This window comes from Alexandromys fortis, unplaced genomic scaffold (genome assembly GCF_014885135.2).
Source record: "Alexandromys fortis isolate MF-2015 unplaced genomic scaffold, M_Fortis_MF-2015_v1.1 scaffold_267, whole genome shotgun sequence".
Taxonomy (NCBI): Eukaryota; Metazoa; Chordata; class Mammalia; order Rodentia; family Cricetidae; genus Alexandromys; species Alexandromys fortis.
This window is the reverse complement of record NW_026068157.1, coordinates 1,369,808-1,394,430: the sequence shown is the minus strand read 5'-3', so window position 1 is coordinate 1,394,430 and position 24,623 is coordinate 1,369,808. Positions and strand designations below refer to the sequence as shown.

Here is a 24,623-nt window from a genome sequence, read left to right as displayed (position 1 = left end):
AAAGAACTGAAGGGTTTTTAAGCAACATTTCTGTGATCTTTAGAAACCTGTGGCCGCTCCACACATAACTCTCCTTTGTGATAGGACCTACCAGATAAGCTATTCTAGTGCCCCTCACCCAAGCCAGGCAGTGAACACCCAAGCATTTTCCTGGCCTACAACTACTATAAATCTTCCAAAGGACACTTGCCCACTGTGACCTTGGGTTTTGACCTTCTCAACCTTCAGATGGGACAGGATGGACAGATACAGATGGGCACACTCAGGACTCATATTTCCTCCAACACCCGTTAACAAGAAGCCTCACTGCTCCTTGGGATGGCTGGAGGAAATCTGCAGCTCATCCCCCACTTCCCCAGACTAGGCTGAAAGGACTCCCTGGCAGAGTCCACAATATGGCCTTCCAAGGCTCAGGAACAGGCGACATTGAGCTGTGGGCTGTGGGCCCAGGAAACTACACCCTAACACTAAAGGTGCCTTCTAATCCTGCGGGTGTGGTGTTCCGAGAGATGCCTTGGACTGACACTGAGCAGAACCTGAACAGAACATGCCAACATCCTGTCCTCACATGGGTGCTGGATCCAGAGACACTGCCCCAAGCTCATATCCTCCGTTGAGATCCCCTTCCCTCAACAGTAGCAGTCATCACGACATAGCTTGCTCTTCAGAGAGCGCAGGTACACGGCTCACTAGTAACCAGCACTTGGATGAGTCACAGCACTGGGGGTCTCTGGGAGCTGCACCCTTCTATGGAGATGTCAGCGTCTTCAGTGACCTTGCACCAGGTCAGTCAGGAGCTCCTTGGCAAGCAGGCCTCTTTCCTGGAACCAGGTGAGGGCAGTCTGGCCCAGTATGTGACCTGACCTGGCGCTTGTCACTTGTATTTAACCTCTGTCCCTTCTCCGTCCCAAACTCAAGAACCAGGCAGTGCTGGATCAATTGAATAGTGCCATTTATTGCCCCCACAGCCCTTCCCCACCAGAGTCCAGGGAGCACACAGGACTCTGTCCTCTCAATGAGACCGTGATGGGAACAGGAGGCTACTTCATTCCTCTACTGCAAATCCAGGAGGGAGAGGAACGACTTGGGCTAGAAAATCGACAAGGACCCATGGGGCAGAAAAATTAATGGGAGGGGCCAAAAAGATATGATTAAAAGAAAATTCTAGAAGGGAAGAAAGACCCTCTTGGTGCACAAGGCCAGGATCCCTCCATTCCTTAAGGACACCGCAGCCCCACACCTGCAGTGGCGGATGGCCTCTCTATTGAGGGTCTAGTGCCGATTGATCTACACAGTTCTCTCACATAGTCTCTGATTCCCAGGCTGGGAACCTACAGGACCGGTGCGAGTCAGCAGAGAGGCTATGGGCAGTCCTGAGAACCTGCCCTGATGACTGCGGAACCTCTCACACCCAGGTCAGCGTGGGCCAAGGAAGAAGGGAGGCTGCTGCTCCTCTCGGTCCGGTTCTCCCTGGGCCTCGTGGTCTTGCTCGCTGATAGTCCCCACTGAGCCCGAGGGGCCCTGCCCACCCCTCGGGCACCCCCGTCCCTACCGGGCCTCCCCACCACGACACTCCGCACACCGCGCACCAGACGACTGATCCTCGCCGTCGTCCTCCCCACCTGCCCGATAGAAACTCTGTCCGCAGCTGCTGCAGACCGACGGCGCCCCAACCACGTGGATCTTCTTGTGTCTCCGCAGGGCAGCCCCCTGCACGAAGCCCTCGCCACACTCCACGCAGATGTGTGCAGGCTCCTCGCCACCCGCTGCCCCCAGCCCGTCCCCGTGCTGCGCGCATTGGTGGGCCAGCAGCCCGGCCCCGTGCCCAAAGCCCTTCCCACACTCCATGCACACGTACGGCTTGGGCGCCGGAGCCCTCCGCGACCGCGGCCCCGCTGCCCGCTGCCCTGCTCCGGCCAGGGCTGCGGCTGCCGCAGCACCGTCCCCCGGTGCGCCCACCACGATGATGCCCTCGCCGTCACCCACTGGGATGGCGATCTCGCCGTCCACCGCCGCAGCCTCCTCGGGCGCTTTGGCCCGCCGCACACTAGCCGCCAGCACCTTGGCCGCCACACCGGGCCCTGACAGCTCTGGGTGCAGCCGCAGGTGGCGTGCCAGGCTCTTGGGCTGGCTGAATCCGCGGCCGCAGCGCGGGCACACGAAGGGCTTGAGGCCACTGTGTGAGCGCCGGTGCTTGGCCAGGCTCTTGCTCTGTGTGAAGCTGCGGCCGCAGTCGGGGCAGGTGTAGGGCTTCTCGCCCGTGTGGATGCGCTGGTGCTGCATGAGGTTGGAGCTCCAACTGAAGCGCTTGCCACACTCGGAGCAGGCGTACGGCTTCTCGCCCGTGTGGATGCGCCGATGTTGCACCAGGTGCGAGCTCTGCGAGAAGGTCTTGCCGCAGTCGCTACATGCGTTGGGCCGCTCGCCTGTGTGCGTGCGCTGGTGTCGGGTCAGCTTCGACCAGTGGCTGAAGCTCTTGCCGCACTCGTTGCAGATGTAGGGTGCGGGTGGCCGCGGCCGGGGCGGGGGCCCAGGCGGAGGCGCCGACTGGGGTGGGGACAGCTTGGTTGGGGGCCAGCTGGGGACGTCGTCGTCATCCATGATGAGGATGTCTACTATAAGGCAAGAGAAAAGGAGGCAAGTCAGAGGTGGCTGGCCCATAGTGACTGTCCACGTGCAGGTGGCCAATAGATTTATTTCAGGTTAGTGAGCAACCCGGGGGCAGCTCATCCTTTCATGGTTCCGACAATCCAGGGCCAGCTGGGTTGTGCCAGCTGGCAGCCCACACCCCTTATCCCATGGAGCACTGATCACTCGAGGTATTTCATAGCCCATCTCCCTAAACCTGCTCTTCTTCCCTCAGAGAGGACTTCTCTGCTAGCCTTTCTCTGGACCTGTAGACCAATGGCTAAGGCTACCAGGGCCCCCATAAAGGTCTACCAACCAGAGCTATAGAGGGTCAAGGGTAAAGATGCTAAGAGAAACCCCAGCACAAATGGCACCTGAGTATCAGTGGGGGTGGGAGGGCCAGACCTGATGCCGCTGGAAAGATAGGTCTCAGAAGGTCTGCAGGCTAGGACATAATGGTGTCACATTTGGGCAATCCTAGCTGCAGGGCGGGAAACAAATGGGAAGGAGTTGAACGAACAGGATGTAACACCAGCTTGTGATGTGCCCTAGCCTGACTATCTGGGCATGCAAGCCCCACAGTTAGCCTATTACACCCCCACCTATCAAGGACAACTACAGTCTAGGGGTCTTGCTCTGAACAACTGAAAATACCCAGGGTAGCCCCAACTCACTCCACGTACATCCAGCTGCCTCGAAGCCTGCCTCCTGTCCAAGTCTAACTCGTCCTGCTCTTGAGGTGGGCTACACTTTCTCCAGGGGTCTGCCCACCTCTTAAACTCCTCCAGCCCCCCACCCCTTTACAGCAGAGCCGAGGCCCACAGTCATATGCCAGGGCCTCACCAGGTACATCCTGCCAACCAGCTCAGCTGAGCAGCACCCTGAAGTCTCTTCAAAATCAGGCTCACAGCCCACTGAAGTTCTCTTCCTCTCTCACCAGCTCCAAGTGCTCATAAATGCGGCCTCGGAGGCGATGCTGGCAATGAGTAACTGGCCCACTTGGCCGGAAGGCACACTTGAGGCCTGTCAACCCCACATCTGGTGGCTGCAGTGCAACCTGCTTCTTTGTAATGGGAGCTAGGTAGGAGGGAAGGACACAACTGTCAAGGTCAGCTGACAGGTGTGTGAAGCCCCTGTCCCCTATCAGGACTGGGGGAGAGTGGACTCGAGGCAAGGTCCCTTCTACTTCTACACTGAAGAAAACGCTTCCAGTGTCATAACCTAAGGAGGCGGCCTAAAGTCAGATGGACACAGGGAGACGAGGTAAGAAAATGCAGTCTCTGTAGTAGAGAGATGGACTTCATATGCTCCAGGGGCCCATGGCTGCCTGCAGACCTCTACAGGTGTGTAGGTGTGTGCGTGCATGCGTGCGTGTGTTTTATGTCAAAGGTTACAGAGAACTCTCCAAGCAGCCCAGAGTTCCCATTCAGGTGCTGTCCCCCGGCCTAGATAAAAAATAAACTCAGGAGATAACGATCACAGACAGGCTGGGTGGCTGATAAGGGGTTAAAGCTGAAGCAAAGGACAGATGCTTCAAAGTGGCCCCACTAGTGAAGCTGGACAGGTGAGAGTAAACATGGCTATTCTGTCAGGGCCCAAATCTGAAAGATAAGTGGAGCTTCCTCTGAGGGCAAGTTCCAGGCCACACAGAGCAACTCTTAGCTGGCCAAAGGGTCAGGGCAAAGACTATAAAGATTAAATACTTCCTCCTCGGTGGATCCAAAGAATAGAGCTGCTCTTTCACCTAATACCCACACCACCCTGGGAGAACTGTGTGCACCCTCAACCAGGAACCAGGCCTCGGGCCCTAGTCTTCCTCATGTCTTGCAAACTCTATTTAAAAAAAAAAAAAAAAAGAACCTCTACTGCAGGTGTGGCTGTCTCCCTTCTCCCAATACTTTGACCCTTAAGCTCACAGTAATCCCTCTCCCTCTGGCATGGATCGAACTGTCTGTCCTCAAGTCCCCTTCCGCATCTGGGAATGCTTTGATTAAGAACAAGAACCTTGGGGGTGGAGGGAGGCTCAGTGCCCCGGCTATGCTTCTTTGCTTGGAAGAAATGTTCCTAGTTCCAGGTATAAGGGACTAAAGTAACAGTTCATGGTGACAGAACCAGAAATCTGCCAAGCCAAGATCTGAACAGCCACACCAATGGTCACTGCCCAACACATCTGCAGCAGTTCCAAGCTTAGAGTAGCCAAGGGCACTCTCCCACCGAAGCCCTAGGACCTTCCAGCTTCACTGTGTTCCCCAACTTCAGCTGCACCTTCACAAGGCCAGCAAGGTGGCTCTCCAGGTTCAAGGCTGTGACACACTAGTCTAAGGCAAAGACTTGAGAATCACCTGGGTAGAGAGCAAATCCAGGCACATAGTGGGCAGAGATACTCACTGCCAGTCTAGAAATTAAGGCAGCCGAGAAGCCCGTCCCCAGAAGAATGGATAAGGAAACATCATGCATGCAATGCAATTTTATTCAGTGGTAAAGAATGAAATGTGCAGGAAAATAGGTGGAACTAGATCATTACATGAGACAAGCCAGATTCCGACAATACCGCTTTTCCTCTAGGGAGTGGTGCCACAGCCTTTAACCCCAGCACTCAGGAGGCAGAAGCAGGTGGATCTCTGTGAGTTCGAGTCCAGCCTAGTTTACAGAGTGAGGTCTAGGATAGCCAAAGCTACAGAGAAACCCTGTCTTGAAACACACACACACACACACACACACACACACACACACAAAGGCAAACAAACAAAAAAAACCAGCAGCAGCAAGATTTAAATATATGTATGGAGCTGGGTGGTGTGTGACTTACTGGGTAAAAGAACTTGCTGTGAAAGCAAGAGGTCCCAAGTTCAAATCCTCAGCACCCATATAAAAGCCAGGCATGGCAGTGCAGGCCTGAATCTCCAATGCTGGCTGGTGGGTAGAGACAAATGGACTCCCTGGCAAGGCGACCTAGCAACAAACACATGCAGCTTCAGGGTCTGTGTGAAGATCAATACGCTAAAATAATCTGCATGTGCCTCTGGCCTATGCACACTAGTGGATGGCACACACAGTGGGCAGACACATGTACGTACACTCCACACATACACAGACAAACATACATGTGGGAGGTAGAAAGGAGACTGGGGGAGGAAGAGGTCTAAAAGGGGCAGGTGGGCAGGCAAAATGCAAGAATAATGGAATACATGAGAAGAAAGCAGAAACAAAATAGTGACATGTATGTATTCAAGTGTCCTAATGAGGCCTGGGAGACGGCTCAGCAAGGAAATGTGCTTGCCCTAAGTCTGACGATCTGAGTTCAGTCACAATGCCCACATGGTGGAAGGAGAACACCAACCCATCAGGTTTTCCTCTGGCCTCCACATGTGTGTGTTGGCATGTTTGCACCTGTGCACATACAATTTAAAACACTAAAGATTCAAAGTGCCAGTGTACTGTGTCTGTGCATCTCTGAGCAGTATTCGCAGTCATGACATGGAATCTGAATGTTGAATACAGCAGGAAGTCTGGGAGCTCAGGACAGAGACCTGCAGGGGGCGGAAATGCATCCACCTCCCTTCATGGCCATCACAGGCTAAGTGGCAAGCCAGGGAAGAAGTGGATAAGCAGTAGGGGCAAGAACTCTGGTCACGTGTGTTCCTTCCTGGGGCTCCAACTTTTTCTAAGTTGTCTGATTATTCAGTTAAGTGTGCCTGTTTTGTAAATGGGCAGGCTGTTAAGTGATTAAGTAGAAGTTCCAGGGTTAACTCAGTTGTTAAGGGCACTTGTTGCCCTTGCAAAGAACTCAGGTTCGATTCCCAGCACCCACACAGTGCCTCAAAATCACCTGTAACTCCAGTTCCAGGGGCTCTGGCACCCTCCTGGCCTCCACAGGCACCAGGCAGGCACATGGTACACAAACATGCATATAGGCAAAACACATAAAATTTAAAAATATCAGAAAGAGGCAGGCCCACATGCCTCTGCTGGCTACAGTCCACTCACCTCCTCTGGACTAGTGGACTGACAGACCACCCCTTTGTAGCCCAGCCTTGCCAAAGACAGTCTCGAGATGCCGTCCTGTCCTCTCCCCAGAGAAAGGCTCCTGTGATGATATTCAGATCATGGACCAACTGGCCACAGAAGGGGCAGCTATTTGTTCTGTTTGTGGGATAGCAGCTGTGATGATCTCAAGACAACACATTAGAAGTAAGCTCTTGGTGCTTCAAGAGCCCACTTCAGGAGGTTGTAGGCAGGACATTGGCCCAGTTTTTGAGTGTAGGTTGGTTTCCTATTCTTCACCAAAGTGACCAACTGAGTCTTTCCCCTTCCTAACACCATAAAACGCAAGGACTACAGGCTGGTCCTGGTGGTGCAGGGTCTGCAGTATCTGCTTTCTGGGAGGCTAAGGCCTGCTCAAGGTCAGTAGGGGCAACTCAGCAAGATCTTCTGACCACAGAAAAAGTAGAACAGGGCTGGGAATGCAGCTCTGTGGCAGGGCCCTTGGGTCCCTAGTACCACAGCAAAAACAGGCACTCTGTTATAGTCACTCAGGCTGAAACTGCCCGTCTCCAGTGTGAGCGAGCCTCCTCAATGCTGCTGTCCTCCCTGGGTGCAGGACAGCATCCCGTCTGTTCTATATGCTGCTTACCCAGACCCACCACAGACAGCTTCCAAAGCAGGACTCCGGAGCAGAATCCAAAGTGCCTGTTTGGGGTTTTGTTTTCAAGTAACTTGTGAATCCATACTGGCAACTGCCACGTGCACTCTCGGCAACCCAAAGTTTTTATTTCAACTATTTAGTACCTCCCACTTGGGTTGGCTCCCATCATCACTGTGGGCAACGATGGAAGCAGAACACAGGAATCACTTACTGGAGTGACCCATGCTGCCTTCTGGGGACAGCCATACTAAGTGCCCTAAGGAGTCCCTTTCCATTTTCACAGTATTTTCATAGGCAGGTGTCCGGGTGGCCAGCCCCTGTTCACTGCCACCTTTTGCCTACCTCTCTCTGGTCACTGGCGTTGTCCAAAGCTTATTCACCATCACATTTTTGGGGAAAGGACCACAGCTAAGGGGCTTAACTGGGCTCACGTTCTGTCAAGACCCTTCAAATCCTTGGCTCACCCCTCAGCCTGGTTGTCAAGGCTACGTTACTATTGTTTTGTTGGGCTGAAATGTTGCTGACAGGAAGTCTAACTTTACTTGTTGCCTTTATTTTTCCTTATAAGACATTCATTCTTTCTGCCAGGAAGCTGGATTTTGGTTTTGTAACAAGTGGGATCAAGCGCTGAAGCCCAGGCATGGGAAATGAGAGCGCTACACTGAGCCACATCCTGGCCCTCGGCTCCAAACAGTGGCTCTCAGTGTTTGTGATTTGTTCTCAACAGAGCTCAATAGTGGGGATTCTCACTTGGATTAGTTGTTAGGATGTATCTGTGTTTGTGTGCGCATGTGTCTGTGTAAATGCATGCCACAAGTGTACGATAATGGAGAGGTCAGAAGAAGGCATTGGATTCCCTGAAGCTGGAGTTACAGGCAGTTGTGAGCTGCCAGACATGGGTGCTGGGAACGGAATCTGGGTCCAGGCGAGAGCAGCAAGTGCCATGTAGCCTATGAATTAGTTTTGCCATATATCCTATTTCTTTGCTTTGCATGTATCAAGGATTCAGTCTGTGTATCACACCTTCTTTGCCTAACTTCAATATTCTTTACTTCATTGTAATCTTTTTTTAAAATTTCATTTTTGCTGGGAGACGGTGGCACATACCTTTAATCCCAGCACTCAGGAGGCAGATGGATCTGAGTTTGAGGCCATCCTGGTCTACAGTTCCAAGACAGCCAGCAATACCAAGAAATCATCTTGAAACAAACAAAAATAACTTTTCATTTTAACAAGTATCCTGTTTCTCATCTTCTTAAATAATTTTAATTATATGTACTATTGAGGGGGCTGTGTATGTGGGTGCAGGTGCCCAGAGTCCAATTATCAGGCCCTCTGGAGCTGCAGTTACAGATGGTTTTTCTGCAAATACACACTCTTAACCACTGAGTCATCTCTAGCCCCTCACCTTTAATATTCTGGGAACAATGTGCTTATTGACTTGAGTTCCTTCTAGTCTTTCCATTCTGAGATGGTTTGCCCCCTATAAGAGTTCTATGATCACATGGTTTTTCTGTGTGCCATGTTCTTGCAATACACCTAAGCAATCTGGACTTTGGGGGGAAGGGGGATTCCCAGTCACCTGGCTATGAAGAGGCTGCCCTGTTTCCTTATTAACCTAACAGCCTTCTAGGGCACAGGCCACGGCTACTTGTACAGGCAGGTGTCCTGGCTCATGAAGCAATAGGATGGAATTCTCCGCTGTTTTCATACTGTGGTCACACAAATGGCCACCCGTTTCCATCAGAACATTCTCTCTTTCCTCCCTCTCTGCTCACAATTAGCTCCCTAGACCATGCCACCCATTGGTTCAAGACCCCAGGCTGCTCCTCACTGGCCTCTCATGTCTCACAGTTCTGCATACAACACCTACTTTATAGCTATGGGTCCTCAAGTGTGTCCTTGCCCCCAAGCTTCCCAATGAACACCTGAAAGCCATCTCCTCTGCTTCCTTTCCCTAAGACACCCCTACACACCCAGGCTGAGGTGGCTTAGCCCATTTAATGTCTACTAGAGCTAGCAGGTATGCTCAAGGCCTGACACTTGCCAGTGTGGTCTAATGGCTTGGGGTTTGGCTGTGTTGGTGTACTACTACATAGGGACCTGGGAAAATTCAAGGACCATTGCAGTTGAAGTGAGCTCTCCCAGGTGACGGAGGTGCATGGCAGGGTGAGTGCTATGTTCTACAGGGAGGACAGAGCCTCATCACCCAGTGGGAGTCTACCGCAATACCGGATGAAAGCCCTTTCGACTGGGACTACTCTACTTTTTGTCTGGAAATCCTGTTGCCAGGCTTAAGAACTAAGACAATCTAGAAGGATTACTCTTGTCACGGCCACTGCCCATCTCATATGGCAGCTGGAGCAATCAGGAGAAAAGGAGCTTTGGGGACTGTGAAACCGCTTCAGCCCTAGGGAGCTCTAGCTCACCTGTGCACCCCATGCCTGAGCAAGCTGCTTGGATCTCCGCCCCAATTCGGCTCCCACCCACCACCAGTATCCTTTGAGAAATAAGGTAGATCAGCAGCAGCAGCCTGACCTTTCCAGGCTCTATGCACACTCACTGAGACGGCAATGGTGGAGGGACAGACTGCAAGTGCCATTCTCAGTAACAGCATTAGTGCCTCTCTACAGGCTTCCCAGAAATATGCGAGAGTCCAAAAAAGAAAAGCCCTGCGATCTAATTCTCTGGAATGCCTCTTATTTTCTCAGCAACCACTCAGCAGAATGAGGTAACAAGGCTTCCGCTGTCCGGAGCAGGGCTCCACTGAGGACCACCTTTAGAGACTAGTCAAGCCTGTGATGAACAGGCCAGCACCTAGACAAGGCAGAGCCCAGGAAAGCAACGTCAGTGTGCTGGCCAGCTTTAACTGTCAACTCGACACAAGCCAGAATAACCTGGGAAGTCTCAATAAAGGGTCGTCTACACTGGCTGTCCTGTGGGCACGCCTGTCGGGAAGAGCCAGCCCACTGTGAGGGCGTCACTGCTCAGGGAATCCGAAACTGACATGAGGGGAAAGAAAGCAAACTGGGCCCCCGCGCAAGCAAACATGCATTTATTTCTCTCAGCTGTCGACTGTGGATGTCTGTGACTAGATGTTTCAAGCTCCTGCCCCTGTGACTTCACGCCATGATGGACTGTAACCTGGAATTAGAAGTTCAGATCAGCCCTTTCTCCCCTACGTTTCCACGGTGAGTTATTTTATCACTGCAACAGAAAGGAAACTGGGACAGTCTACATGCACTTCAGGCGCTCAGGGTCGGGCCAAACTTTTATTGTAACGCACCTCCCCCATGGATCTGTGGTTGTGTACAGGTGGAGGTGACGAGACAAGCCACCTCTGGTCATGACAGCAAAGTCTAAGGAACACTGAAACAATGTGTTGTAAGCACTGATTTATTAAAATGGAGGGAGCCAACGCATCTGCCACAAGCGGCAGTGTTCACTGTGACGAATCATGAGCTTTCTTGTCATCACGCTGGTGTCACCAAGGAGAGGGATGAGGGTGCCGTAGGCCAGGATGGGTCTTACCCAACAAACCTAGGCACCACGTACCCCACAGGGGAGTTTTGATCCACCCAATAATCCTTTATTAAACAAACAAAACACATGTTGCCAACACTTAAAAATGAATGACTTCATATTTAACCCAGCCCACCCTTCCCAATCTTACCACATGACTAGATTCCCCTTCCTAGTACTTCACTCATTCATTACAACTTCCAGAACATGAGTTTGGGGGGCCACTCCTGATGTGAGGAGTGCCTGTAAAGCAGCCACAGTGCTCCTAGAACCAGAACAGAGCATAGGGCACAAAAGGGAATGCTCAACAATAGCCAGCTGGAGACATGAGACAAAAGGTGGACGCCAAGGATCTGGAGGGGCCTGTTAAAAGAACCCTTAAGGGACTGGAGCATCAGCCTCTCACTCTAGCTGTGGGTGTGGGGCTCTTGGAGGGAAAGGGGCAGGGGTTCGGCTACCACAAAGTCAAAAGGATGGTTCCCCGGCCTGGTGGTGAGGCAGTGGGGTTGGCTGAAGAATCACCGAGGGCACCTCACCTGGGTTCTCATGACTGGCCATCTGCTGATCCTCAGAATCCAGCGGCCCCGGAGACCAAGCTTCTTCCCGCAGCTCCATATCTGGGTCCCTGCAGGAAGGGATAACACAGGAGGACAGATTACAGATGTGAACGGAATAGACAACTCTGCACAGCAGGCAGAGTCACCGCAGACGGGAGCCTGCACTGAGACAGTGGAGGCTAAACCTGCAGCACCCTGACTCAGGTGGTAAGACTGTTCAGTCCCCATGGCTACACAGGCCACAGGCAACTTTCCCATCTCCATGACTCAGTTTCCTCATGGGCAAGATGGAGCACAGAGGTGCATGGGGCTACACAACCATGCAGATTTGACACTTAGTAGAAGAGACTCATATGCCTCCAGACTGTGGCAGTGACATTCAGGTACAACTGAGAGGAGAGAGCAGTGACAGATGCTGTCAATTTCCACATCAAGATAAGAGCAACAAAAAGAAATTTCAGAGGCAGAAAGCCTGTACCTCCTGTATCAAACATGGACCGATTGGCTGCCCAAGTTTAGAACCATAGCAACAAGCCGGCTCCACAAGACAACACTAACACGTGTCTTCTAGGCCAGGCAATAGAAAGCCTGGGCTAGGTCCAGCCCTCAGGAAAACCCTGGACCACAGGTCCCCTACCAGTACAGCCACCTGGGACCCTTCAGGTGGTTTTCCTCCTGGCTCTGGAGAGCCTTTGAGCAAGTGATGACTGCTGTGGTCATTGTCCCTGGCAGGCTGTGTTTGAAGTGAGAGTCGCCTCCTGGAAGAGCTGTCACCTCTACCCCACCCGGTCTTTTCTCCGTCTCTCCTTGCAGTGATATTTTGTTTTTATCTTAACAAATAAAGTTTGCCTGGAGATCAGAGTGCAGAGCTAAACCACTAGAGGCCAGGCAGTGGTGGCACACACCTTTAATCTCAGGAGACAGGCAGACAGATATTTGTGAGTTCATGACCACCCTGGGCTACACAAAATTGATCTAGTCTAAAAGAAAAACAGAGCTCACACAAAGGTGAACCTAGCACATAGGATCGCACACTTTTAATCCCAGCCCTAGGGAGGTGGAGACAGGAGTGACTATGGCTGGGCTAGGTGGAGAGAGGACTATAAGACAGGAGGAAAGAGGAGCTCAAAGCAGTCTGAGAAGGCAGTCAGTCTGAAACAGCCTGAGGACAGGATCGCCCCTTTGGTCTGAGGATTCAGTAGAGGTAAGAACTCTCTAGTGACCGGTTCTGCTTCTCTGATCTTTAGCATTAACCCCTGTATCTGACTCTGAGTTTTTATTATTAATATCAATTAGAATTCGTGCTACACACTAGGGCTCCTTCATGTTACCAGGTTAGTTTGTCTTCATTCATCCCCTCCTAAGTCAGCACTACCCACAGGAATCCCAGCACCTACAACAGTGCCAGGCAGCCCAAGTACCTCAGAGAACAACAGTATGAATACATAGGTGAATGAAACTGGGCCAAGGAAAGGTTTAAAAGAAAAACCCAATGAATTCTAGTACTTGGTTCTGCCCCAGGTCTGGTTCAGGAGGGGGAACCACATGAAACAGACACAAAGACCCAAGAGGGACCCAGTTGCTGGAGCCAGGTCTGAACAGTTCCGTGACTGCACAAGGTGGCCCAAGAGCTAGGTGCAATGCTTAAAGGAACCCTAGGTGATAACCTCTCCAGAAGCTACTGAGAGAAAACTCAAAACACTGAGGATGCTTCTCAAAAGAGCAGCAAGGTTTAAACTGGGAAACCTGGAAGGACATCAGCCTATGGACAGGACAGAATGTCAGCAAACAGCTGCAGGCAAGCACATGCATGGTTGGGAAGAGCCATGGGTCACGGGGCTGTGACACTCGTGGGTCCTCCAGCTCTCAGAAGTGAGTCCAAATCTCTTCTGTTCTCTTCATTCCCCTCATCTGACAACCTTCAGGACTATATAACACAGAATAGGCAGGGGTGAGGGCACAAACACATCAGAACACACACCCCAAGGTCTGTGCGGACAGCAGTGACTCCCTTTCGCTCCTTCCTCTTGAGACAGGCTCTCCCTGTTCCAGGGGAGGAAAACTACCTTATCAAGGCTGGGAGCCAAGGCCAAGGGATCTGGGAACAAACAAGCTTCCCCAGGCACAACTCTCTCAGCAGCACACAAGCCCCAAAGGGCCCTGCTCTTACATGATCCCACACACAAGGAGGCACCTGCACTTTCTGCTGGGTAATCGGCTTTGTGGCAGCTTATTTCTCAGACAGAGCGGAAAGCTCTGAGAGAGAGGAAGCTCTGTCCTGCCTACACAGGACGCACACTACGGGGCTCTCGGATGGCACACCATGCACACCAAAACTCCAAAGGAAGCTAGGTGTGGTGGTGACCATGTGTTAATAACAGCACTGAGAGGTGGAGGCAGGAGGATCAAAAGTTCCAGGCCAGCATTAGCTACAGAAGGCATCCAAGACCATCCCGGGTTACGTGACATCTTGTCTCAGGATGAAAAAGTGAGCCAACAACTCCAAGGAGAACTTGCAAGTACACAAGGAAAGTGCCGGGTGAACTGTCACATGGAAAACAAGCTACTTCTGAAACAGAAGGAGTATCCGAGTTGCCCTACAGTTGCTCTGTTGGCATATACCAGAGAAGAAACCACGCACCTGCATGACAGCGTGAGTGAACAGCATGCGGTGCTGTGCGTGCCAGCTAGAAAGCAGACAGCAAATACTAGGGAAAGAAACAGGCCTAAGCCTATTATTCCAGGTACGTGGACTTCCCAAAGGTCATGGACCCATTGAGAGCAGGGCCACACGGTGGCATGAAATGCCAAAGGTCACTATGCCCAGAGCTACAAGGTGTGTGGCTCCAGTGAATAAGCTGGCCAAGGTCACAAAGTCCAGGGCACTAGTAGGTTTGTGTGTGAACTGCCCAAGGTCACTAAACTCAGGGTCAAATAAGCCAGGGTCCTGTGGTGTAAGTTTCTGTATTCAGGAACTACTCAAGGTCACTGGCCGAGTGGTGTAGGATTCCGTGGTGTGGGCTCTCTAGACAAAAAGTAGACTAGGCCAGGAAGTGGTGCATGCCTTTAATCCCAGCACTCAGGAGGCAGAGGCAAGTGGATCTGAGTTCGAAGCCAGCCTGGTCTACAGAGTAAATTCTAGGACAGCCAGGGCTACACAGAGAAACCCTGTCTTGAAAAAATAATTTAAAAACAAACAAGGCAGCAGCAGACTAGTGACTGCAGTGCTGTGACAGTGTTGGAAATGACCGAAGAAGGCATGGGTTCCTGACACGGAATGAAACACATGGGACTAGACAGCAGCGACTGCCCTGCAATTTTGGACAGAGCAACTCGCCCAAGCGTGTGCTTTAAAACAGCGCATTATCAGCACACAAATATCTTTAATACAAAGAAAAATTTTAAAAACTACACATGCCTGATGACCATAAAACTGTCAACATTACAAGTACCTAAGGGGAGAAAAAACAGACAAACTACAGGGGTCAAAGAGGTGAAAGAGGGCTGTCCTACGAGAGGCTGCTGCCAGTGTGATACTGTGTTCGCACTTAAATAAGAAGCCCAGAGCTCAAGCAGCCGGGAATTCCGTCTCCAGCCGACTTCCTGCAGGCAGGAGGGGAGGCAGGGCACTCCTGCCCCCTCTCTACTCACCTCACCCCTGCAGCAGGCCTCCCGTGGTCAGACAAGGACAGACTCCAAAGCCTGAAAGCCAGGAAGCCTTGCTATTCTGACCAGGCAGGGAGGCAACCCTCAAGGGGACTGGCAGGGTGACCTGTGCTAGCTGGAAAATGTTTGTCAGACTAGCCAAATTCCTCCTCCTGACACTGACACCACGATGACTCCCTCAAATGGCCACATTTTATATGTTCCTAGTCACCTAGTAAGAATGACAGTTTTGGTTCACACTGTGATCCATAAAGTCTAACATATTTAATACCTGGCCAAATAAAAGGAAGAGTTTCGTTGACTCCTAATGTTAAAGAACAAGAGATACAAAAATAAGGACAGCTTTCAAATCCAAGGACTGTGGGAGCCATGAGGAGAGTTAGGGCTGGGAGCACAGACAGGAGGCAGCCTCGCTTAGGTTTCAGGCCATGTGCTGCTGTGTGGATTTCTGTCTGTGAAGCTGAGTTGTATGTGTACGTTCCCCTTACCAAGGGAGCACACAAGTCCACAGCACTGCTGGGCCCAGGGTACAGGAAGGGTTGGCTCCTATCCCACGGGTAAAATAACACACAAAATGTCCCGGAAGGGTTTGAGGAGATGGATAGCTCGGTCCATAGAGGCCTGCCACACTAGCACACAGAGTGAGTTCAATCCCAGCGCCTATGTATAAGATTGATTTGACAGTGCACATGTGCCCCACTGCTGGAGAAAGGGATACACAAGGATTCCTGAGGCTTGCTGGCCAGGTAGTCTAGCAAAATGATGAACTCCAGGTTCAGTGAAAGACAATTTTAAAAAATAAGAAAATGACTGGGAAAGACTTGCCATCATCAATCAAAACCTGGCCTCCACACCCACACAAAATGTCCTGAAAGATTTAGACTTCAGAAGAGAAAGCATTCTGTTCTTCCTGCCTCGCTGCCGTCTTTTTGTTTTGTCCCAGGCCCCTAGGCACAAGAGCCTAAATTTCTGTGTGGGGTAAGGCAGATCTTCAGCGAGCCTCACAGGTGCCCACCACTCTAACGTCCTAACTCCTCTAGTTAGCAGAACTACATGGCGTCTAGATGGCTGCCTAGAGCAGTCCACTGTGCTCTCCAGGAGCTGAAACACCGGGCAGACATAGGCAAACAAGCTGGAAGCAGGTCTGGTACCAGCCAGGGGCACACACCTCTCTTCACCTGGCAAATCCCAGTCTGGAAGCTCAACCCACGTGTTACCACAGCTTCATGCTGTGACCCTGAGCAAGTAAAAGCTCTTAGGGCTCAGCTGTGTCGTTTCAGGACAAGCGAGTCACAGAGCTGTGGGACACCCCCAGTGGCACCAAGCTTGTAGGGATGAATCAAGGATTCTTGCAAAGGGTTTAAGAAGGGCATCCAGTCCTCTTCCTCTCCTATCCACTGGGTCCCCCATTCATGGAGGTAGCTACCGGCTCTCTTGTCCTGAGAGCTCACAGCCTGGGGAGTAGGATGCTGCATCTGCAGGGGAGGCACAGAGGAACCAGGAGAACCTTAGGAGCCACAAGCCCAGATCCAAGAGCCCCACCTGAACACAAGAAAACTCCAAGATGTGCAACGGTGTTCATGGCGGAGTTTATGCCCAGCATATGGCAGAGGCCCTAGGTCTGACCCTCCTAGGTCAAGCTCCAGCACCGCTGAAGAAATAAGAGCAAACAGTCCAAGCAACACGATGCTTCTGACCAGGAGCCCTGCAGGTGTAGGCCACCCCTGCCTTCCCTCCTCCTCTCCCTTCTCAGCCAGTACTTCCAGCTTCTGATGTTCACCCTGCTCTGACCTCCTCCTTGCAGAAGTAGACAAGTGAGCACCCCCTCGGCCCCCACTCCTCCCAGCAGGGCCCTTAAGCAATCCAATTAGCATGTGGATCTGACAGGGCTATTAAGCCCAGACAAATTATTGTTATTGTTGTTATTAGGTCCCACCCACCCCTCTGGATGCCTGCCCACCAATTATCCCCTCGCTTTCTTCTGCTGCCAATCTTCCCTCCTCCTCTCCTGCCTGCTGGGACTGGGTGCAGACGCAGCCCCTCCTGCCCCTCATCCTCTCCCCCTCACTTGCTTCCCTGTTCCAGCCCAGCATGCCTTGCTCCTTTCCTCCCAGCAGCACCTTACCTGTCATTCATCTCCAAACCACCTGTCCTCTTCTGTTTTCATTAGCAAACTACACTCTCTGACTTTTCTGTCACCAAGTGCCCACATTTGCTTTTGAGTCTCAAACACCTTACCCCCACCTCCCCAAATCCCTGGGTCACCAGCAGAGATACCAACACCACTATCATCCCTTCTTTTTTCAAAGGCTCCAAGCAAGCATTGCCTCCTCTGTTCGTTCCCTCTACTCCCTCCACCCACCCACCTACCTCAGGACCTGCTCCTGCGTACCTTCCCTCACTGGCACTCCAGTTCTGGATGCAGCCTGTGCCTCTCAAGACCCCTCTCCACTCCACAACCAATTAGTCTTTGTAAAAAAGTTACTTAGTTCAAATAACCTAAATAAAAACTAAGCAAACAAGCTGAGACATGGCTCACTGGCTGCACAGTGTGAGAACCAAGTACACATCCCCAGCACCCACATAAAAACTAGAAAGCACTCCACACCTGCAACCCCAGCGCCAGGAAGCAAAGCCAGGCCTGTTTGAGAAGGGGGATTTGCAAGGCTAACTAACTCATCTACCCAAAAGGGTGAGCTCCAAGCTCAGGGTGACCCCAACTCAAAACCCAAGGTAAAGAGGCTGGAGAGATGCTACAGAAGACATAAACCTGGTCCTCAGCACCCATATGGCAGTTCACAACTGCCTATAAATCCAGTTTCAAAGGAGCTGATGCTCTTCTGGCCTCAAGTACTTGCATGTACATGGCACACATAAACAGGTACATACGTGTTAAATAAGTAAATAAATCTTTAAATTAAGTGGTGCACACCTCCCAGCACTTGGGAGGCAGAGGCAGGAGGAACAATGAGTTCGAGACCAGCCTGGTCTACAGAGTGAGTTCCAGGACAGCCAAGGCTACACAGAGAAACCCTGTCTTGAAAAAAACAAAACTAGCAAATAAAAGATAGAGTGCTCACACTCATAAGTATCTGCACATGTGCAGTCAGAGCACACACACAAACCCTGCTGTAAGCACCAGGCCTAAATACCCTTTTCTCCAAAGAAGACATCCAGATGGCCAGTGGGCATAGGAAATGATGCTTGCCCTGGGGAAATTCAAGTACAGCCACAAAGAGGATCCACTTCACATTACAGGCCACTGTCATAAGTGCTGGTGATGAGGTCGAGAAATGAAGCCTCAGGCTTGGCTGACGAGAGGGCAAGGCGGGTGCACCTGCTTTGGAAAACACCTGGCAGTCCCTCAAGGTTGAGCAAACAATCGTCATCAACGCAGCAATTCCACTCCAGTCTATACGCTAGAGCAGTGCATGGGAAAAACTTCCTCCACACGGAAATCTAGATGTGAATGTTCTGAAAATATAATCACAAAAACCAAGAAGTCAATATAGCCAGGCAGTGGTGGTAGCACAGGCCTTTAATCCCAGCACTTGGGAGGCAGAGGCAGGCGGATCTCTATAAGTTCAACAACAGCCTGGCCTACACAGTGAGTTCCAGGACAGCCGTTACACAGAGAAACCCTGTTTTGAAAAACAAGAAACAAAAAAGAGCCAATAAAAATGGCCATCTAGAGAAGCATGGCACTCAGCCATAATTGGTAAGGCACTAACACACACAACAAAGTTGAAGCTCGAAGGCTTCTTGCTTGTAAATCAAGCCAAATTTGGGGAAGCACATACTGCTGCATTATTCCACGGGCAAAAAACATTACCCTGCCTAACACAGCCCATTACAGTTCCATGCTGTAGCCACAAAACCAAAATTCGTCCAGCCCCCACAGGACCCCAGTCTGGCCCAGGCTCTGCAAACTCCCATCTTCTCCCAGAGCCCCAGTCTCACTATCTACCCCTACCGGGCCCTTCTGGAGAATCCTGCCCCAGATCTTCCAGCTCCTCCCCTCTCAAGGGCTGACTCAAGTGCCTCCCCGCCCCCATGGCCAGGGCCCCACCTCCTATCTCAGGCCGGCTGTGTCATTATCTCTAATCATCTTTCTATTTCCTTCTGTGCTCCCTGAGGGCAATCACTAAGTGTGCCAGGTACCTACCATTCCACAGTATGCTTGCTGCAGGTGGCCATCAGCCCACTGCCCTGCCGTCCTCCAGCAGGGTGTTCCACAGAGCAATGTCTCTGCTCTCCCTCCCTAGCAGATCCCTTCTGGCTTCCCTGTCTATGACTGGCCTCTCCCCTCACTCCAGGCCCTGCATCCAACACCAGGCCAAAGCTAAGCCCTCATCTCCTCAGCCCTAGGACAAGGCCTGACCATCCAGGGCATGCATCCCACCACTGGGCTCTTACATTGCCCTTCAGGGGTGAGCTCATGGGGACTACTCCATCTCATGCAGTCAGTTTTAGCAGTGACAATCTGAGAACCCCGTCTGTACCTCATCCGGATCTGAGGGTGTATTTAGACATGGCATGGAGCCAGGCAGAACTTCCTGGTCCTCATGCTCTCCTCTCCAGTGTTTTAGCTGAGGAGCCGCCTCTGCCTCCTAACTGGTCTAGTACACTCACTTCCTGTGGGCTCTAGTCTCTTCAGCAGGCAAGGACACTGTCAACCCTGGCTAGCAGGGCCTGATGGTCAAGGAAAAGAAGTAAACAAGGTCAGGATAGAGAAGGACCTTGACCCCACCTACCCCAGGAGAGCCCTCTAGATTCTAAATCCACTGTAAATCTGTGACACACTTGGCACTCAGCTGGAGCAGTCCCCGAGGGGCACCCTGCTCAACCCTAGCCAGGAAGAAGGAGCCAAGTCAGATGGGGACCTGCAGCATTAGCTCTCAGACTCAGTACGTCTGCAGATCTCCAGGGTCACTCCTAAGCACCTGACTCCTAACCACTGGCAAATAACTGCAAACTGCCAAAAGCAAAATCCTCTTCAAGAATACATTGTGCAGGTTTATCAATAACCGCAAGTTAACCCAGGATGGGGGTGGAGTGAGATTCCAACAGTGGGGAACCTGGGATTGGTAGGAGGGGCACAAGGGAAGTGTGCCTCCTACTCAACTTTTCTGTGTCCCTAAAACTCTCTAAAAACTAGATCTTTACAGACAGACGAAAGACCCATGAGCCATCTCAGACCCACCCTCTGGACTGGGCTGTTTTCTAAGTGCAGATACCACCTGGTCTTATGTCTTTCTAGATGTGCTGAGGGAACATGCCCATTTGCCAAGCCCAGTATCAACAGGTCCTCCCTCGGGAAGCCTTCCCTCTGCTGCGACTGTCCTCCTTAGCCAACAGTAACATCACATTCACCAAGTGGAGATTAAACCTCAAGCCGTGGGGTGCATGGCGCTCTAAGAGCATAAACTTAGATCCTGATCCCCTGAACTCCCTGGGAGAGGCCAGAGGACAATCCCTACAGGAAAGCTGCCAGGGTCAGAACCTACCCCGCTGCTGACCAACCATGTGACCAAGGCAAGGTGCCTCATCTCACCCCGTGTCAATAGTAAATCATAACACAAGCCTAGTATTGAACAAGAAAGCTGCTGGCACTTTATGCCATCAGACAAGGCAATGAAGCCTTTGCTGCACTCCATAACTGCTGTTCCTGTTCAGAGATGAGAAAGCCAAGATCTAGACAACTGTGAGGCTAATACAATGTCATAACAGCCACAGAGCAAACTCCAGGTGCAATCTGGGTCGGCCAGACTTCCCCTCAGGACACTGGCACCGCTCTCAATTAATATCTGTTCTTGTGTCCTCAGTCCTCTGGGAGATTCCTATCCGAACCCTAAAGCTCCTCCTATGGGTTTCCATCCCCTAACATCACTGGCAATGTCCAGCAGGTTGAGTCCTCAAAGGAGGCCAGGAACTATTCTGACCATCCTGACCCTGCACACAGAGACAAAGCGATGCTCTGAGCAGCCTGGCCCTGAGGCTGAGACTTTATCTGATGTCTAGTCCCCAGCATTATCCACATCAGGGCAGGCACTCCAGCATGGAGCTAGACAGAACTCCCCATTGGGCACAGCAGAAAAGCCACTGTTCTGGGAGCACAAAGAGAGAGCCCAAGAGGCCAAGGCAGAGGAGCAGAGGCACAAGCAACCTGGGTCACCCAGCCCACTTGGACAGGGGCTGAGATGATTCCTCTACAGTTCTTTGCACTCCACCTTAGGGCCACTGATACTAAGACCATGACAGCTCAGCTTCCTACTCACCCTGCTGGCTAGTGAGGCCTCCACCATAGCTGACAGGGATCTGAATTCTCACCACCCTTCCCAGCCACCAGTAGAAGTCACCTCTGCTTATCCCACTAAGCTATAAGTCCCCTATAATAAGAGACTAGGTCTCAAGAGTCTTCTGGCCAGCAGTCCTGTATGTAGGAGTCTTCCTGACAGTTTACCCACAGAATGGGAAACCAGGAACCTCAACCCAATGGCTAGCACCTAAGAATAGGCCTGTAATCCAGACCCAGGCTTGCCCAGAACTGTTCCAACAGCAGGGATGGCGCTACAATCAGGGCCAGCTCTGGGCTTCTACAGAGACCATACTCTGAAGCTACTGTAGGGCCGAGGGAGCATGAACACTAGCAAAAGCATCTGTCCTAGCCTGCCCAAACCAAGGTGACCACCTCGGTCCCAGTGACTCAAAGAAGTCAGCACCAGGTGCCTGCCAAGCTCTCAAAGCTCGTCATCAAATTTGCAGACTCTCCTAAATATGGGGCCCAACAGCCGGTACAGCCTGTTAGTCAGAGAATGCCAGTACGGATTTGGAAAGCTTGTGAAGTGGATCTGGGCACACCACCACCACCACAAGAACTATGGGTGCCCATCAGTGACTACATAGTTGTTGGTGGCCTTAAGCTCTGCATCCTGCCATCTCCCTGGGGTTGCCTCGTCCAAGACCCACTGTGCTAATGCCACTGTCCCTGAACTGAGATCTCAGTCCCCTTTCCCTGTAGGCCCCTAGGCCCATGGCCACTCTGGCATATCTCCCTCTTGGTCTGAACAACTCCAAAAAGGGACTACAAGATTCTTGTCAAGTTGACCAGTGTCACCCAACAGCAGGTCTGGCCCACGGAAACCTTCAGAACTTCTCTCCAACCTAGGAGGTGTCCCCACCAGAGAGCAATGTCCTGGGGTTAGCCGCGTCTGTAGTCTCGATGGGCTAGGCTTACTCAGGGAACTGTAACAATGCTCCCCACTTAAGGAGACTGTGGAGGAAACAGCCTGGGAAAGGGGAAGTGCTACACATCCAAGGTCACAGATCTGTAAAAGAGCCAAAACTGGGACTCAGGGGCGCTGGCTTCAAAGACCTTTTGAGTAACTTTTGCCTGAAAGGAAAGTACAACAGGCCTTGTACTGGGGAGGATACTGTTATCACCTTCATTGTGTCCTCATGGGAACAGAGTGAAGTTCTTCTCTACCGCAGAACTTAGGAAGCTGAAACACGGATTTGAGCTACAAAGCCCATCGGGATGAATATTCCCAGTGGCTGCTACTCAGTCTTAAACTTCACCACGGGCCAAGCTGGAGGATATGCCCTTCCCATCCCATCCTCAGTTCTTAGAGGGAAAAATACATGAGATAAGCGGAATCAGAACCCAATGTGAAAGTTCTCTGGGCCATGGCAGCACAGCACTCAGAAACTCCAGAGAGGCAGGCAGGGAAGGCTGACTGCACACAACCCAAGAGGCTTAGGGCCCACCTGTGCTTTCAGCAGAGCTGAGGCTATACACCTCAACAATGCCCGACAAGGAGTCTGAACCACACACTACACAGAAGGAAAAAAAGAAAGCAAAACAAAAACCCGAGTCGCTGGCTTTTTAATAACGCCCTGAACAAAATTCCCTGGGCCTGTGCTGGGTCAGCTCTCAGCTTCTGCTTTCCACCCCCTACGTTCACCTTCCTATCCTGGAGCCCAGCACCGGCCTGGCACTAAGACAGGCGTGGGTTCACACTCCGCGCTCGCTTCTGTATCTGTAGATCACTTTTCCGACTGACCTCTGCAGGTGCTAGGGCACTCATGCCTAGGATATGGGGGTCACCCTGTGACCTGCTCTGGTGCAGATTTGGGGTGGAGGCGGGAGGGCTGTTGAGGGGCGGGGCTCCGCGCGGGACCCAGCAACGAAGCCGCCCCGGGGGAGGAAGGCAACTGTCCAGGCTGGGCCGCACGGCCCATGCGGCGCTGACCTTGGCCTGGTGCTTCCTCTCCCGGGACCTGTTTCCTGCCGCCCGTCAGCACGCGCGGGGGAAAGAGATGAATGGGCCTCCCGCCGCCTGCATCCCCGTAATTACCCGCCGGATCAAAGATCGGCGCATGGCGCCCGGGGCAGCAACGGACCAGGCCGACTTGAAATGGGGAAGGAAGGGCATGAGAGGACTGAGGCCTAAACTGTCCCTGGGCCGCCGTTTCCGGTCAGCCCGGTCCAGGCGGCTGGGCCCCTTTCCCCATCTGCCCCCCCACCCAAAGACCCCGGCACTTCCGGCCATGGCCGGCGGCAAGCATGGACCGGGGGTCCCGGACACCACCGCCCGCCTAGCGGAGATGCCTGCCAGCCCACAGAGCCTCCTGTGTCGCGCACGCGCACTGCCCCAGCTCGCGGCGCCCATTCCCCCCGCGCGCCCGCGCGCGAGCTCCCCGGCCGCGCGCCCGCTCACGCCCACCCCCACCTCTAACGCGACGCGCACGCGCACTCGCCCGCTCTGCCGCGCTCGCCCTCCCGCCTCCCCACCCACCCCCGTCCAAAGCCCGGCTTCCCGACGCGCGCCCACCCCAGCCCCTCGGCGCACGCCCCCCTGAGTCCGCAGCCGCCCTCACCTCCTCGGCCCCGGGGCCGCCGCGCTGCACTCTTCCCCCTCTCGCCTGCCTCGCGGATGGTGGCAGCAGCGGCAACGGCGACTCAGACCCTGGGGTCAGGGGGACGGGCGCCCAGGCCGGAAGTGACCTTCCCGGCCGCTTCCGCTCGCGCCTCTCCCTCTCCTCCCCCGCCCGGCTGCCACCGCTTCCTCGCCGCTCTAGGCAGGCAAACTCCGCGACCCCTGGCCGCCACCCCCCTCCGGCTCTATGGTTACCGAGAGGCGCCTTAGGACGCCACTTCCGGATGTGTCTAGGACCCGGGTCCTCCGTCCTGCTCTATGGCGCCTCTCTCCGAGGGGCTCCGGCCCCGCCCCCTTCCAGGACAGAAGGCCGGGCTCGACCCGTTAGGAGCACACTTCCGGGTGTCGGGGCGGCCCCCAACCCAGCCTCGCCACTCGCGCCTGCGTGGTGAGCTGCTCGCGGGGACGCTCCCGCCACTCCGGTCCTCCTGGCGTCTCTATCATCGTAACCCCTTCCGCTCCGGGATACCTCCAGGCCAACTCCGGTCTTTTGAAAAGCTCGGTTCCTGAGATCTGCTATCCTGAATCTTCTGGATTGAGAGTTGCACTTTGAGACGACCTCATCTTGAGGTCTGTCCCCGTTATACAGATTAAGTGACATAGCAAGAATGCCGGATCCTGGGCTCGAACCTGCGGAGTATGCCACCCAATTAAGTGTTTCTCTAT

General features: G+C 52.8%; 1 protein-coding gene across 6 annotated transcripts; it reads right to left on the bottom strand.

Annotated features, from left to right (window-relative positions):
• Positions 1-935: 935 nt before the first annotated feature.
• Positions 936-24,303, bottom strand: Znf787 (zinc finger protein 787). 6 transcript variants are annotated; one of them, XM_050127496.1, is made up of 3 exons: positions 24,153-24,303; positions 11,332-11,420; positions 936-2,612 (listed from the first exon to the last, which is right to left on the bottom strand). In XM_050127496.1, exons 2-3 carry the CDS (start codon positions 11,408-11,410, stop codon positions 1,549-1,551), a joined length of 1,143 nt encoding a protein of 380 aa, XP_049983453.1. In that variant the 5' UTR covers positions 11,411-11,420; positions 24,153-24,303; the 3' UTR covers positions 936-1,548. The 6 variants fall into 6 exon arrangements, with proteins under 6 accessions (XP_049983453.1, XP_049983450.1, XP_049983452.1 ...); XM_050127493.1 differs by having other exon boundaries at positions 936-2,615; positions 24,153-24,302; XM_050127495.1 differs by lacking the exon at positions 24,153-24,303 and adding an exon at positions 23,899-24,103.
• Positions 24,304-24,623: the final 320 nt, after the last annotated feature.